Source organism: Anas acuta, chromosome 4 (genome assembly GCF_963932015.1).
Source record: "Anas acuta chromosome 4, bAnaAcu1.1, whole genome shotgun sequence".
NCBI classification, from domain to species: domain Eukaryota; kingdom Metazoa; phylum Chordata; class Aves; order Anseriformes; family Anatidae; genus Anas; species Anas acuta.
Genome location: NC_088982.1, coordinates 40,596,688 through 40,612,752, shown reverse-complemented (window position 1 = coordinate 40,612,752; position 16,065 = coordinate 40,596,688). Strand labels below are relative to the sequence as shown.

Below are 16,065 nucleotides of genomic sequence, written 5' to 3'. Positions count from 1 at the left end.
GCCAATAGTGGTGTAAAAGCCAATCTTATCTGTTTTGTTTCTAAGGTGTTTTTTTCACTGTGCCACCAGAGATAATGGTAGAGCACATTAAATTTTCTCCCAGAGATTGCCTGGATGAGCTCACCAGCCTAGGTGATGTAAGTAGCACGGTTCCACTAAGGACAACGTGACTTCTGAACTTAATATATCCTATTTCGTAGGAAGCCTAAATGAACCCAGTCCACTAAGGACAACGTGACTTCTGAACTTAATATATCCTATTTCATAGGAAGCCTAAATGAACCCAGTGCTGCTTGTGTCTAAATCGGCTTTTTCAGTGCTGCCCTGTGTCACATAAGCATTCGCTTAGTCTCAAAATGCAAATATCTCACTGATTGTGCTGAAAGTAGAGAATTTACATCTTCTGGAAAGAGGGGATCATTTTCTGTAATGTCTTCTGTCATTCAGTAACTATAACAAAAAGTTTATGAAGATGAATATACTTGTGTTCAGTTGGATAAATCATTTCTGTATCTATTACTCAAAGTCCCATCTGTTTAATTTATTGAAATAAGTTTCATTTTATGAGCACCAAAAGGCTACATCTTCTATTAGATGTATACTTATGTTCTGATATTGTAGCAATTGCTGGTCATTCTGTCATTCTGAGCACTTTGATGACAAGTTGCTCTTTCTCAACATGTGCTTTGCTTGCCATATATCAAAGGGTAGCCAGAGTATAACAGGGAGACTGATGGGAAAAATAGAAAAGCCTACAAATATTCATAGGAATTGTGATTAAACGAACTAATGAGCAACAGTGTTGTCATTGACCCTTATGCTGTCAGATACCTTCAGTCCGTGGATGCGAGATAGGTCTTAATCACATCTATCATATGTATACATACGGATATGTGCTTTGTTCAACATATCCAGTAACAGGCTTGTTTTTACTGAACTTTGATGCAGGTTACTGTATGGTATTGATGTGAAATAGAAAATGCTTGTGCGTCTAACCTTGTGGTAGGAACAGCTTTGAGAAAAAAACTGTTTCTTTATGGAATAATTTCATCCCTATCCATTTGATAAATGTTGCATTTTGCTCTGTGAATCATACTACAGAAGTTAAATTTACATGTTGCTATAGCTTTGTTTTTGACCTTGTTTATACAATAAGCAGACTTGTTTAAAATGAAGAGATTTTCATTTTGCTTCTATGTCCAGCGCAAGACAAAGATGGCCTCCTGTGAAGGTGAGCAGGTTGATTCAAGTTCTAGATTGAGCTGTGCTTGGCATAAAAATCCTTCTACTCTTTATATCAACTGGATAGAGCTCAGGATTATGGAACTGTGTTGTTGTGGTTGTCACCATGTTGCACCTGGTTTATTGAGGAAGGAGTGCTGAGCAGGAAGTGCTGAATGGTGAAGGGACTGGTTTTTGGCAACTGTATAACCAGTGTTGGTGTTTCACTTCTCTAAGTAGGAGGTGAATAAATATTTTTATTTACCCTCGTAAGGGGGTGTCGAGAGGCAGGAGACCTTTTCTCCATTAACACCAGCGACAGGATCCGCGGGAACGGGGTTAAGCTGAGGCAGGGGAAGTTTAGGCTTGACATCAGGAGGAAGTTCTTCACAGAGAGAGTGGTTGCACACTGGAACAGGCTCCCCAGGGAAGTGGTCACTGCACCGAGCCTGACTGAATTTAAGAAGAGATTGGACTGTGCGCTTAGGCACATGGTCTGAACTTTTGGGTAGACCTGTGCGGTGTCAAGAGTTGGACTTGATGATCCTTAAGGGTCCCTTCCAACTCAGGATATTCTATGATTCTATGATTCTATTTTGAGTCAGAATAATTAAAGTGAAATGTTTTATTTAAAGCTCAGTTTTCTTGTATTCTGATGCTCTTTTTCCCCTTGAAATTATGAACTAAATATTTGAGGGAGGGCTCACTCTCCCCTTCGTTTCCCCCTTTCTTTTGTATTAATTATTAATTTTTGTGGAACACGCTGGCAATATGGCACAGCTCCTACTACTCTCAGCTGCATTTAAGCTTTGTCTCCACTGCTGAGTGTAGTCAGCAATAGTCTGTTCTTGACTTGGGTAATGGTTATGAGTTACTGGAACATTTCTGTACCAGCTCACTCATGCTGACACTGTTCCTCCTTCATGAGGAGCTGCATCGATGTGTAAGCAGAGCACATCACAAGGAATTCCTCCCAAGCCTTGCAGCACTTTCCAGTATAGCATGCTCTGGAAGGTGAGAGAGAGACAGCCTTGTGCCCATCACAGTTGGTCACAGTTGTTTTCTTTTTTGCTGTCCTCACTCTTTCTTGTTCTGTTGCATGCAAGAGGTGCTCAGTTGGTCTGGGTATGTCTGGATCTGAAACAGTTGCTCTTTGTGCAGGGAAGGCCCCATGCTGAATGAAAGCTGCCTTCTGGGCAAATCCCTTGGGGTAGCTCTAAACAGCACCACTATTTTTAAGACAAAGTCAGCAAAAGCAGCAGGATTTAGTCTTGTATACATTTTCCTATAGCTTTATGAGTTATCCGGAAACATTTCTGAATGCCACTGTCCAGTTAACCCGATGAGTTTCGCTCTTATTTTAGTCCCAAACCGATGTTGCTTTAAGCAATAGAACTATTGTCAGCACTGGAGGTCTAGTAGCCAGAGGTTATGCGTTATGGATAAAACTTACTGAAGACCTGAAAGAATGGGCTATTTACGAATCTTGAGGCTCACATGAGGCTAATGAAATTATGTTGCTTCTCCTCAAGTGGGAATTGAAGAGCCACCAATTCATTAGAGTTCAAATCAATTTGAGCAAATATGCTTTGAGATTCAGCTCTGGAAGTAAAATGTGGTTCATTAGCTGTGAATCATTTGTACAGTGTTCTTGCTTCTAGGGATATTTATCATCAGAATGCAATAAAAGTTCTATTTTAGGAGAGGATGAGATTTTAATTTACATGGAAAGCTTCCTTGATGAATAAAACAACTCTCTCTCTCAATTAAAAAAATCCTGTTTCCTTTAGAAGAACATCTTAAAAATGCCTCAGTCTGACCTGTATTTTTATACTTCGAGTGAGTACAACATAGGTACTGCTTAATGCAGATGGAAATTCTGCACATGCTAACGTAAACTTTTGACAGAGTGATTGTGATTTTGGATGTAACTCTCTGTTTCTGTACTGACAATCACAAGCACAAAATAAGAGGTTGTTTTTTAAAAAGACGTTCAATCTCCAGTTCGGTAAGCAGACATCCATAGAAAATACCCGTCATGCATGTCATTATGCACAGAGTAACAACACTTTGTCATGTCAGCAAGAACTTCAATAGCATAGTTTATTTCCCATTTTGGTAACTTTTCAGCTGAATATAACAGAATTGTTCTGTGTTTATAATCATATATAGAAAGTAAATATATGTGATAGAAAAGGGCTCTTCAACTTAGCATTAAGCAGGTAGTCATACCTGAAAGCAGGAACTAAACTAATTCAGTCTAAAAATGACATGGAATTTTTTTTTTTTTTTACTAGTCAGGAGCAACTTCTCTGGGAATGCAAAGAATTCATTGTCACCTAAAGTCTTTAAATCAACTTAAGAAAAAAAAAAAATGCCCTCACTCAACCAGAAGACATTAGCTTGATGCAGTAATCATTAGCTGCAATTCTGTAACTTGTATTATTCAGGTAGTCAGACTACTTCATCATGATGGTTTCTTAACTCCAAAATGCATCAATCTGTGTGTTTCAGTATGACTTCAAGTTAAATAATGAAAGAAGTAATAAAGTGAAATACACAAAGGACCAATTTACTTCACAGCTTTGTAAACCTCAGAGCTAGAGTATTTTTTTTACATTGGGGCACATAATAGATGTAGTAATAAATCAGGTAAACTTTCTGAGGTGTGCAAGTGTAAAAATATTAACTAGCTCCTGGGCCTTCTTGAGACAGGTTCTCAATTATTCCTTGGAAATAATGCAGACTTGTTCTCCTAATGTCTTGTAGAGTAGCATTGCTATAGTATTGCTATGTTTTGGGCATACAAATCTCTGTGCTTGTCTCTTCCTGTTTCAGATGCTTTGTATGATGTAATCACCGTGGGAGCCCCAGCAGCACATTTCCAGGGATTTAAGAATGGTGGTCTCCGAAAACTGCTGAGTAAATTTGAGGCAGAAAGGCGAAAGTAAGTATTTCTGTAATAGGTAGGAAAAGATCATTAAAGCTGCATTGTAATAGTAGGACCTCATTGAGTTACAGAAGTTTCCCCCTGCTGGATGCATGGAAGATGAAAATCTAGTATGACTGGACAATGATTCATTCATAAAGTAACTTCTTTATCTTCCCTGTTTTGCTAGATGGCAAAATTGAAGCACAATTTACTTGGCATTACAAGATTTATTTTGGACACAAACACACAATTGTGAAATTTTCTTCCCATATTTCAGGAAGCCTGAGGAGTACCTATACTTGAAAACATGCTCCTCAGAATGAGTAATCTCTTCTGTAACGCTTGCAACCAAGTAGGAAGCAGCTATAGACAACTTTTCAATAAAAAAACCACAATGGTTTCCAGTAGCATTTTCATTTTTGACAGCCCTGGGCACATCTGCAAAAAAATCTTTCCAGCCTGACAAGCTGTCAGTGCACCCATAGTTGTGACTATGTTGTGACTGCTCTGCACTTGGACAACCTGTGCCACACTGTGCAATTAATGGTACAGCATTTGAGAGGAGGTACATGTGTATGCTAATCTAAATCATCACAATTCTTCATGGAAAATTAATTTAATTTGATTTGTATTTGGCATTCCAAAATATATAATAGATACCATATCATAAGGAATGAAAAGATGATAAATTATAAAAATCTACTGTTAACTACTTTGAATTTGGCTAGAAGCAAAGTTGACTACAAGTTGGCATTAGTGTTTAAAAAACAAAAACAACAGCAGATGCATTTGCTTTGAAAACTGTAATGAAAACTGTGTTTTTTAATTTCATTTTTCTGTTTTGTACTGCATGGGCATAAAAACCTTATTCTGTGGCCACTTCTGGTGAAAAAACTTGCCAATGAAATATAAATACTGTTTATCATTAGAGACCTGTGGATGGACTTCGTGTTGACAGTAGGTACCTAATCTCCTGCCAGCAGACTGGTGCAGGCAGCCTTATTACCATGAACAGGAGGCCTATAAATTTCTTGCTTCCTTAAGAAGAAAATGTCTGAAGACATTTCATAAAGTATCTGTTGTCAGTGTTTCAAAATAATCTCCAAATCTGTGTTCATCTGATGCATTAAATACAAACATCATATTTAAGTACTATTTCAACTATTTTAATAAGATGGATAAGGACACACTCTTTATTATCTTTTATTAAAAGAAATTTAAGTTCTAAGTAACATGAAGAATTCTGCAGTTCTAGCCCTCAAAATATTCAGCTTTCAGAAAATGAGCTGTCTCTCACTTGCATTGTCTTGGAACTTATCCACACTGACAGAATATGATTTCCCAAACTGGAGGATAGCTGCAAGGTAAACTTGAAATGATTATCTGTGATTTATGTTAATTGGAGGAAAAAAAGGGAAAATGCCTCGTAGCAAAGAGTCATAGTCTTTATTGAGGTCTTTCTTGAAAAGACCTGCAGCATCTCTTAGGAATGAATAGCCGATGCCCTTGTTTCATAGTCGCCTGTAACAGGGAAGAAGAACATTGGCTAGACCTTTGGGTCCTGTGCAGTGTTAAGTGTCAAAAGGCTAGGGTGGCAATGGATACTCATTGCAGCACAGCCTCTCCTCGTTTATATTCATTCATCTTGATTTCACTGACCTAAACTATACAGCCCTCTGAGTTCATAGAGGATTGTGATCAGGAGCAGGTTTTATTAAAGTATTTCATACCTATTTCAGAGTGCCTACACGTCCTCATATATTTTCCCTGCTTCTGAGATATTTCTGCATCTCTCAGAAGCACCTCTAGATTGGTGACTTTTGAGGACATCGAACTGGACCATGTTCTGGCAGTCCAGTTTTCTTTGTTTCTCTCTTCACCTGGAAGAGTGGAAGTCTGTCTCTAGGACTAGCAAGGGTCACTATGTTGCTATCATTTCAGACTATTCCTAGGAAAAACAAAAAAGCTGGAGTCAGGATAACAAACTTAAATTTGAGCGCTGACAATAGGGAACTGCAGTTTTTAGTGAATCACTTACTACTCCTTCAAGATTGCTCAGTGTATGAATTCCACGAAGCAGAAAGAAGGGAACCTCCAAAAGTCGTCATCTCTTCTGTTGCTGAGAAGAGCTCCAAGGAAACTCCACACTTTTTTTTTTTGTCTTCAGTTGGAAGGACTTGGGTGGGTCAAAAGATAGGAGAAAGCATGCTCTGAATATGATCTCAGTTACTTGAAAATTCAGGAGTGGAGGTGCTTTAAATAGATGCTTGAAAAGGCTGTTCTCATTCTTACCATGGAGAAATTTCTTTCACTATGGCAATGACAACTTTATTTTGTATGCACCTGTTTATTTAACTGCATGAGGATGCTTTGAGGACACTTGGCATTTCTGAGGGCAGCTTTTACAATTTAAATTTTCTGTTTTACAACTGCAGCAGCTTTTCTGAAGCTTTGGTTGAAGGAAGAAATGACACCTTGAGATATCAGTCAGAATATGAAATGAGCAGGAAAAAAAAATGCAGATTTAGCTGCCGTTTCCTCTGGGCTAACTGAGCTAAAGACCTGGAGAAAGATGTGGGAAGAGATTATTTCTCAATCCAGTCCCGGTAGCTTTCAAGACATCATTGTTGATGCATATGACAGAATGTCTTGCATGCATTTGACCTTCAGGCTGATTAGTAGAACAGTTTACTGAAATATTCGACAGTGTCAGCATATCACAAAATATTCCTTGCTCAAACCTGTGCTTGTGGAATTAACAGACAAGAGGAAGTGTTAACTGTTAGCAAGGTTATATCTCACTTTGCAAGATGTAATTGCATTTGCAGTTGCCAAACCAAAACCACAATGAAACATATGTGTCATGGAAGTCTATCAGAGGAATGTGTAATAAGTGTATCTGTTTGAAGATGTGTGGCATATTTTCTATTACATGGAATGTAGATGTTTGTGCAGACCAAAGAGGGGAAGTTTTAAGAAATATTTATTAAAAACACAGTATTTTTATATAACTTTCTTTTGCTTATCCCCAAGCAAGTAATACTAAAAAAATAAAAATCAATTGAAAAACATGGTCTTGAGTAAGAGATGCAAAAAGTTAGCCATATATGGTTAACTTAGCCATATATGATCTGAAGTGAGGCACACTGCTTTACAACCCATTTATAATCTTTACAGTTCTTTATCTGCAGAAAAGTGGCAAATAAACTGCCTCGGCACTACAAACATCAAGCATGTCTGTAAGGTATGACTGTGTTGCGCTTGTCCCTGTAGTAGCTAGCAGTGAACATCACAAGAACTTCATAAGTAAGAGAAAAGATGCTTTTCTTAATTGTTTAGGCATGGCACCACTTAAATAACTGAAATGTGCTGATTGAAGTATGTCAAACCATTGCAGTATAATGCAATTAATTATCTGTGCATGAAATATATTTATTCTGTTTTTTTTTCTTTTTTCTTTTTCTTTTTTTTTTCATGATACGATATTGGTTCTTATTACTTATTTTCTTCCTTATTTGTATCTAAAGGAGAAAGTTGTTCAGATTTAGTCTTCTCTTGGCCTGCCAGTATAGATTACTTCTCCATCCAGGAAATGAAAGGGCTCGTCTTCTCATCAATCTAGATGGCACAGCAAATCTTTATTTGTAGAGTTTAGTTGTGCAGGCAGGCATTCTGTAAGTTATACTCATATTATGCCTCACTGTTTTAAGTGTTCATAAATCACTTTCAAGTTACTCTAAGAGTTTTATTTTCTTAAACTTTGTAATTATAAACATTTTAATGCCCAAGTACTAGTCATCAGGAAAAACAGAGGTGTCCCAGAAGCTGCACTAGCTTTTGTGATTCACTAATTTTTTTTATACCATTTCTAGCAGGTTCTTTAAAAATCAGGTTCTTGAAAAAGAATCCTGCTTTAAATTAGAGCAAACTTAAAGCTAAGATTACTGGAAGGTTGATTTTTTCGTTTATTTGTTTGTTGGGGGTACCATCATTATTTGATTTGAGAATGAATTCTCTGAAAGGCCCCTTTTTTGTTTAATAAGGCCTAGATCTTTGGTCAAGGTGTGAGGTATGCTTCTTCATTAGCATAGTTATTAACAGAGGTTTTATTAAAAGTGAGATCTTCAGGGTTCCTACACCTGATTTTTATAACCTTCACCCATTTCTATTCTGTGAGGAATCTGAAATGGTGCTGTTTCACAGGAAAGCCTGGACATGTTGAAACAATAATGATTTGTTTGATCTAATTGGAACCTTAATTCTGCAGGGCGATCACAGACTGTTATGCACAGTACTTTTCACATAGACGTCCTTTGCTCACTTTCTCTCTTTTCACATATGCATGTATGTCAATAATTATATATAAATGTTTGAGAGAGAGACAGACTTCATGGAAATGAATGTTTTTTGACAGACCGTAAAATCAATGTTTATGGTTGTTGGAAGTTTTACAGAGAAACTGCCACAGTTTGTGTGCTATTCATTGATATAAAAATCTCATCACAGTATTTTTCAGCCACTCGGCTCTCTAGACAAAATTGCCTGAAGCTTTTCCTTAAACAAGCCTGAAAGAAAGGTTACCGGGACTGGCAAAGAAACGGAAGAAGGGGTTTAGAGGTGCTTCACATACAAAGATTAGAAAGGATTGTTCTTTGGAGAGCAAGAAACTATTTATTTCTTCTTTGTGGGCTGCAGGAGTGATGAGAAGTCGATCCATGATTTTGCCAACCTTTCTCTGTGTAATGAAAGAGGAGGGCAGCACTTCTACTTTTTAAACAATATAGGGGTATATGCTGTCTTCCTGGTGTAATGTACACCTCATCAGGCTGCCAGGAAATGGTTAAACTGAAAGGTGTCATTTACCCTCAGTTTTGTGGTAAGGCATGAAAGTTTTTGTCTTCCGCTAAGAACCTTGCTCAGTTACCCTGGATGAGCTTCTCCTTTATGTTAAAGGTTACTTGCATCTTTCCACCAATGTAAAGATTGAAAAACTACAGAAGGCTTTCCATAGGCATTCAAGCTTCCTGGAGTGAGTCTTCCCAGGAAGATTCTTTGCCACTATGGTATCCGTTCTAACTACGTCAATGTAGGGCATGTGGAGGGCATCTTGACTTTTGTTTTCACTAGAAGTCATGTCCCATTGCCAGTTGAAGATATTGGTGTAGTGTTTCTCCAAGAGTCAGATAGAATTTGAATTGGGAGGCAATAGAAGAACATCAACAGAAGCTCTGTGCATACAGCCTTGATCATCACTTCAAGATGAGGATTCAGACTTTATAAGTAAAGATGAATTAGATAGAACCAGTAATATATCATCATTTTCCTTAGTATTCAAAACAAATCTAAATTTTCAAGGGAATCTTAGAGAAATTAAAAAAAAAAAAAAACATTGGAAAATCTGCTCTCTCCTATTTTCAAAATCTCAGCCCTGATCACATAGCTTGGTTTTATTTCCTGATATGGTGAATTGTCCTGTATTTTATGTAATCAATTGAGTTTTGATCAAAACTTTCCACTTCATAAACGATACATCATATCCTTCAAAAACAAGACACTGTGCTGGTAGTTTCAGTAATATACAAAAGCTCAAGATTACCTGAGAGGGGGTTTTTGTTTTATGTTTCTTAACTGTATTCTGGATATTGATGTCTGTAGTTTTTACTGTGAAAAATGTAAGGTCAAATGTTCATTGTTAAAAAGATTTTAACCCGGTCCCAGATGGTGACAATTTAACTCAGCCACACAAATGACTTAGTTAACAGCAGGAGTAGAGTTACTCTGAGTGTCATTAAAAAATTAGATGTTTAGCATATTGCAGAATTTATTCTCAGGCAAAAACTTTGTTAAAGTTAAAATTGCAGATTTAGTCAATATAGTCTTTATCCAATTACATAATATTGTTATTAAAGCAGTTCTAAAGCCTAAATGACTACTGATACTCACGTGGATGTAGTTAATGGTGGTGCCAAGATGCAAAAGTCATTTTCTATGCGAAGTGAAACCTCTGAAACTTAACCCAGAAGACATTATTATAGACTTTCAAGAGATACATAATCAATAATATATTCTATTTATCAAGGGTAGTTTTTCATAGTGTTGCTGATTTCCTGCACTGGGCCTACCCATGTGGTCTTTTACCGAATGCAGAAGTTTTCTTCTTACCTGTTATTCCTTTCATCTAGTTTCTACATCAGAACACCTGTAGAAAGTTTCTCTGTATTCTGTGCATCTTCTGTGGGCAGCAGCTTCTTTAAAGCAGTATTACTGATGTGCATTAACTATATGTAGCAGCAAGTTCTAATAGTACTTATTTATAAGGAGGCTCATTTCAGTGAATTGGAAGCATAAATGCCTTTTCATGAATGGTAAGCCACAGAAAATTTCAGACTAATCTTAGATGCAACAGTGTTGGGACACATCAATTATAAAACACCAGATATCCCCCCAGGCATGTTGTATCTGAAAAACAATAGCTCACTTCCTTTGGACTTGTACTGAAGAAACTGAATTTTGGGGTTGTTTTTGTGTTTTCTGGGGTTTGAGGGAAAGGTTAATCATGAGGCTTGATAGGAAATCTCCTTCTAAAGAAAGAGTAATTATCTCTTCACAATTTCTTTTATTTAAAAGCTATGACTTACTTTAATAGAATGAGAACTACCCACAGGGTTAGCATCTCTGTCTGTCTTATAGCATTGTCTGTAGCTTTTCTGCTGCAATATTCACTGAAGCTTAGAGTTGGGAGATCAGTGAAAAAGATCTGGGAATTAAGGGCTGAGGGAAATCCCAGAATGGAGTACGTGCATGGTGAGCTTGATAACAGTGTTAGCCAAATTCAGCCTGCAAAAAGGCTGTTAGATAAAGGAAGGAAGACTGAAGGGGAATTAGAGATTATTCAGTGCTAAGACTGTCTTTGCTACAATTAACATAGACTGTTAATCTTCGTCTGTGCCCTCTCTACTGAGTCTGTCAGCTTGAGAGTTGCAGTAGATGTAGCAATGGATCTAATTTGACTGACAGTGTTGCCACCTTGAAGGCAGAGCTGTGACCATTTCCTCATTTCTTAGAGGGGCAAGATTTTTTATTTTTTTTCTCACAATTCATTAGGAGAGATGGTTTCAACAATTCATTCTGTTGAAATACTCAGAATTCTGCCCTCTGCACTCAGTAGCCAGTACCTCATTTAGTGGGCTGTGAATTGGAGACATTGTAATTTTGGTGTGGTTGACAGCATGGCAATGCCTTACTGACTCAGATGTCATTCATCCTGACCACTTCTACAAAGAATTATATCTAAAAATGGAGGCATTAGTGAAAGAAAATTAGGATGGGATATCGTGTGATTTGGGACAGTAACTCTGCCAAGTACCTAAGCAAGATGCTTAACTTTAAGACTGCTTCAATCTCTTCTTATTTGCAAAAAGATTTAAGCCTTTTAGATTTTGTGGGAGTGACTTCATTTGGACTTCTGAATGTGTGTATGTCTTACATCCAATTAAATTTAATTTCTTATTTGTAGAAAGCTAATGAGTGGGAACTGGAAGAGATAATAAAGAGGAAATGGGAGTGAAAAGATCTGAAAAAAAAAGACTAAAATGAAAAGCAACTATCATTGAAGTTCAAAGAACTGCCTGAGTGTCAAAATTCAGGTCTTGATCTTCAAGTTAAGATATAAAGCTGGGAGGAAGAAGGGCAGAAGAGAGGCAAGGATGAATGAAGTAAAGACACAAGCGAAAAGAGGAGATGGATACAGGGGCGGCTGGCGAGTGTGTGCAATGCTCTGTCATTGTTGATGTTCTAGGAGCTGCTTGGTGACAACTAAATACGTATTAATAATTACATGAGGTAGCCAACTGGGCACTTCATGTACAGGCCTTTAGAACTGCCTGGTAATTGTTTTTTTATCCCAGAAGACATTAGGTCATGTCATACCTGTTCCTTGAGCTCTCCATTGAGTGGTTAATCAAGTGAAAGCTGTTGAAAACATGCATAAACTTCATGCTGTGCACAGGGTACAGAGGAGTAAAATAGACTGGGCACCTACGCTTTGTATGCTGCCCTCTTTTTTTTCTTCCTGTGTTATTGTTACAAGTTAGTCTGAATCTGCAAAACACTTTGGTTTCTCTGAAGGACTGCAGCAGGGCTTTATAAAAGGAAGGATTGTGTGCAGGAGTTCTAAGTGGGAACGTGTATGGTACAGCAAAATACTGGTAAGACTCCACAGTGCTTAAAAATCGTATTTTGGAATAATGGTATAAAAGGATATTGTATCATTAGTAAGTGTTGGGGAAGAGGGGATAAGTTTTCAGAAGGAAAACAAATCATGCAAATAAAGTGCAGTAGTTTGTAAACAGGTAAAATTAGCATTATGTGCTTGTGTATTTTTGTAGTAATTAACTTCGTATTTCCCTTTGATCCAACATTTCTGTGTCTATTCTTGCAAACTAGATGCGTTGCCAAATAGACACATGGCTTTTCTTAGAAATAACTTTATTGGAAATAATGTAGTTGTTAATATGAAAGGGGAATTGAGATGGAAAAGTAAAGGCACCTTTTGCTCTTTGTGATCATTATCTGACCTGGTCAAACCTTTATTTTCTCCAGAATCACCTTTAAAAAAAATAAATAAGGAAAATAGATTTTGGTTTATTTTAGTCAAAACTAGGTTGAACAGTATTATCTGGATGTTTGGTGGTGGGCAGTCCATTTTCCTCTAATGTTCAGATAGGGACTTGTTTTTACCCTTAAAGGAAGGAGCATTTCTATCATATCAGTCAAGTTTGGGTATCTGTCATTCTTACAACATTAACATTAATATTTTTAGCACATTAAGCATGGTTAGTAATAGCAGAAATCATTTTGACATTGTCTCTTCCTGTGTTGTTACAGTACTGGATACCAGTGTATTTACTATTCACCTGAAAACACAGCCAAGGCAAAAGAAGTTCTCAGCAACATCAATCATCTACAACCTCTCATATCAAGCCATGCAGACCTGCTGCTTAATTCTGCAAGCCAGCATTCTCCAGACAGCTTGAAGAACTCTTTAAAGATGCTTTCAGAAAAAGTAAGATTCAAATCTTCACTGCAATGGAAAATGGAATAACCAAGTCTCTAGCTGCTGTTTTTTTTTTTCCTGCATAAGTTGCTTTTCATAGCATCAAGAAATGTTATATAAGCTCTGTTAAAATAAGCTTCAAAATGTTGCCATCAGAAAAATAATATTTTTTTTTTTGCATTTCTGTAGGCTTTCCATGTAGAAAATTAATGAAATTTATAAGGGTTGTCTTTATTTGAAAGTATAATTAACTTAATTTCATATGTCTTTGTTATCCTCTAGTGGCCACATACTGAGGTTTTTCAAAAATAGGTTATTGTAAGTAAATTGGAGGATATGTGGTAGGATAAACTATTATTTCTCTTTCTGTGATACTTCAAACTATTGCCTATGGGAGGTAGCTCAAGCCAGTGCTTAAGGTTTAGAATAATAGCATGACCAGAAATGGTGATGCAGTTTGGAAGGATAAGTTGGAACCAGGAGGTCTCAAATTTTAATCCTCTTTCTTCTATTATTTCCTTTTGTAGCTGTAGGCACCTCCTCATCTTAGTTTCTTTAGCTCTAAATTAAGGAAGATAATATTTTTCCACCTGTCTCTCAGAGTGATTTTGGAGATTAGCTGAAGTCTGTGAAGTACTTTTAAGCATATGTTATCCTGTGAAAATATTAAGCACTATAGCTATAGCCAGAGGGGTTTAAAAAGTTTCCCATCGCTTCATGGGCCATACCTTCTGTAACGTGATCTCAATATGACTTAATACACTATCAGTAATCATTTCAATATATCTTCAGCTATTGGAAGTTGCAACCCCTATGGTCTGTTGAGCACTATTATCCCAGCAGTACATCATTCAATGTGAGAGTTTCAAATCTCAATACTGAGCTCAGTCACATACTGTGAAGGCATTACGCTGGAGCCACGGGGGGAGACAAATGTTGCTCTCGGTTAAAGACGTGTAAATCCACAGTAACTTTAGAAACAGTCGAGTAGCTGCAAATGTAAGGGATATATAGGAAAGCAGAATTCAGCCTGGAAACAAAAGATAGGAATATAGTTTCATTTTGTGGCAATTGTAGCCGACCTTTCCATGTAGTACTGAAGGAGACCTTTTTTAGCTGCTCATAGAAAAAATACAGCTGCTCTATTAGGAGTTAGTTGAAAGAAAAATGTTTGTGCAGGTATATTCCCATGTTTAGTCTGAGAAGAGGACAAGTGAAAATGGGGTTGGGATAATTCCTGAGGAAGCTGGTATAGAAGGACAGCTGCTTATAAAGAAGGAATGAGAGCTGGGGACGAAAGGAAAGACCAAGGAACGACTTCAGGGAAGCACAAGGCTAAGCTTCAGAAACTCCCATTGACCAAACCCACTTGGTGCTACAACTAGATCCCTTATGGTTAACACAAAGCAATATCTCAATATAGTAAGATAAGCTATACATCTATATCATCTGGTAGAGTATGAGAGGCTGGGGCTTAGAAGAGGGTCCCTGATAATTAAGATAGCTTGGCATACTTTTCTGGTTAGAATTACGTGATGCCTACCTGTGTTTTTGAGGCACATCAGATGCTGTCGCTCTCCCACCTTTTGTGTACCTTTTACCTGTAAGAAAGAAATGTTCTGTGGCTTAACTTGATACACATTGAGAAATTAAACAGATGTTTGAAGAAATTGGGAAAAACAGTTTGGCTGGTGATTAAATTTCTTGAGTTCATTTAAAAGCATATTGTTTTTAACCTTAAGATGATATTAAAATTCATATAGAGAATGATTCTTTCTAAAACAGTAGGTAGCAGTAAATAAATCTGAGCTATGAAAAATGTGAATTACAGTTAGGGATTTTTGATGCAAATGGAGGGACTGGTGGCTGCACATGTTGGAAGTGAAAATTAAATAATTCCACTGCTGCTTATTTTCTTATATTGAGCTTATTTTCTCATATTAAGCATGGTTTTACTTCTCTGTATATGATTTGCAATTTACTGTACAGTTTTCCTGAGACTAATCTTTTATCAACATTTTCTGCTAATTGATTAAAGAAGCCTTTAGCTGTCGACAAGTATATCAGCGTTTGCAGCTTGCAGAAGGCTTGATAAATTCATTTTCCAGTTATGCCTATCTTTATTTGCAGAAATACTCTTTAGTCAAGTATCCAAAGGAACTTGCAAAGTTTGCATTTCTTTGTATATACTTGTTTTGTGCCTTCTATAAGATTTTATAAATAGTGATGTTCTGCAAATTTAGCTGTAAGAAACTGTAGTTAAACGTAGATTGTTGTTAAACCAATGGAATCCTTGAATGGAATTTAATTACAGAAGAATTTTAGTCTCTGTGAAAAAACGGTGATTCACTTCCATGCCAACTTGCTTTTTTTAAAAATACATTTTCCCTATAACATATTTACATTGAAATTAAATTCAATAAACTTTTCAGATAGTTACTTAATATACATCTCGGTCATAGTGAACTTTTCTGACTTTAAGTTGTCCAATACTTTTAAATCACAAAGCTTTTTTTTTTTTTAAATTTACCATTCCTCATGTGGAGACCAGATATGATCTCAAGCAGATCTTGAGGGGGAAGAGAGGTACCTCAAACCTCAGCAAAACCATGGTATTGCCATCTGTAAGGACAGATAAATAGTTTGGGCTATTTTAATAAGAATTGCAGAACAGCCTTGAAGAGCTCTGCTGTTACCACGAGTAACAAGACAGCTGTGCAAGTCAAAATTTGTCTTGTCTTTATAGGAAATTTTGATAGGGTTTGGTGGCAATATTACTCCAAAGACTGTTTTCTGAGCATGTACCATGTAGAGGCTGGAAATGTAGAAAACTGAAACAGTCTTAGTGCAGCTCAGG

General features: G+C 36.9%; 1 protein-coding gene across 24 annotated transcripts in view; it reads left to right on the top strand.

The window, feature by feature from the left end:
* INPP4B (inositol polyphosphate-4-phosphatase type II B) overlaps nt 1-16,065 on the top strand; it is a 379,692-nt gene that overhangs the window by 217,922 nt on the left and 145,705 nt on the right. For all 24 annotated transcript variants that reach the window (XR_011096138.1, XR_011096139.1, XR_011096137.1 and 21 more), the window contains 2 exons: nt 4,060-4,168; nt 13,040-13,217. Coding sequence is in view for 21 of the 24 variants with exons in the window: in XM_068680804.1 (XP_068536905.1) it covers nt 4,060-4,168; nt 13,040-13,217 (287 nt within the window). In the remaining 3 variants the exon portion in view is untranslated. The remainder of the gene's footprint in view (nt 1-4,059; nt 4,169-13,039; nt 13,218-16,065) is intronic.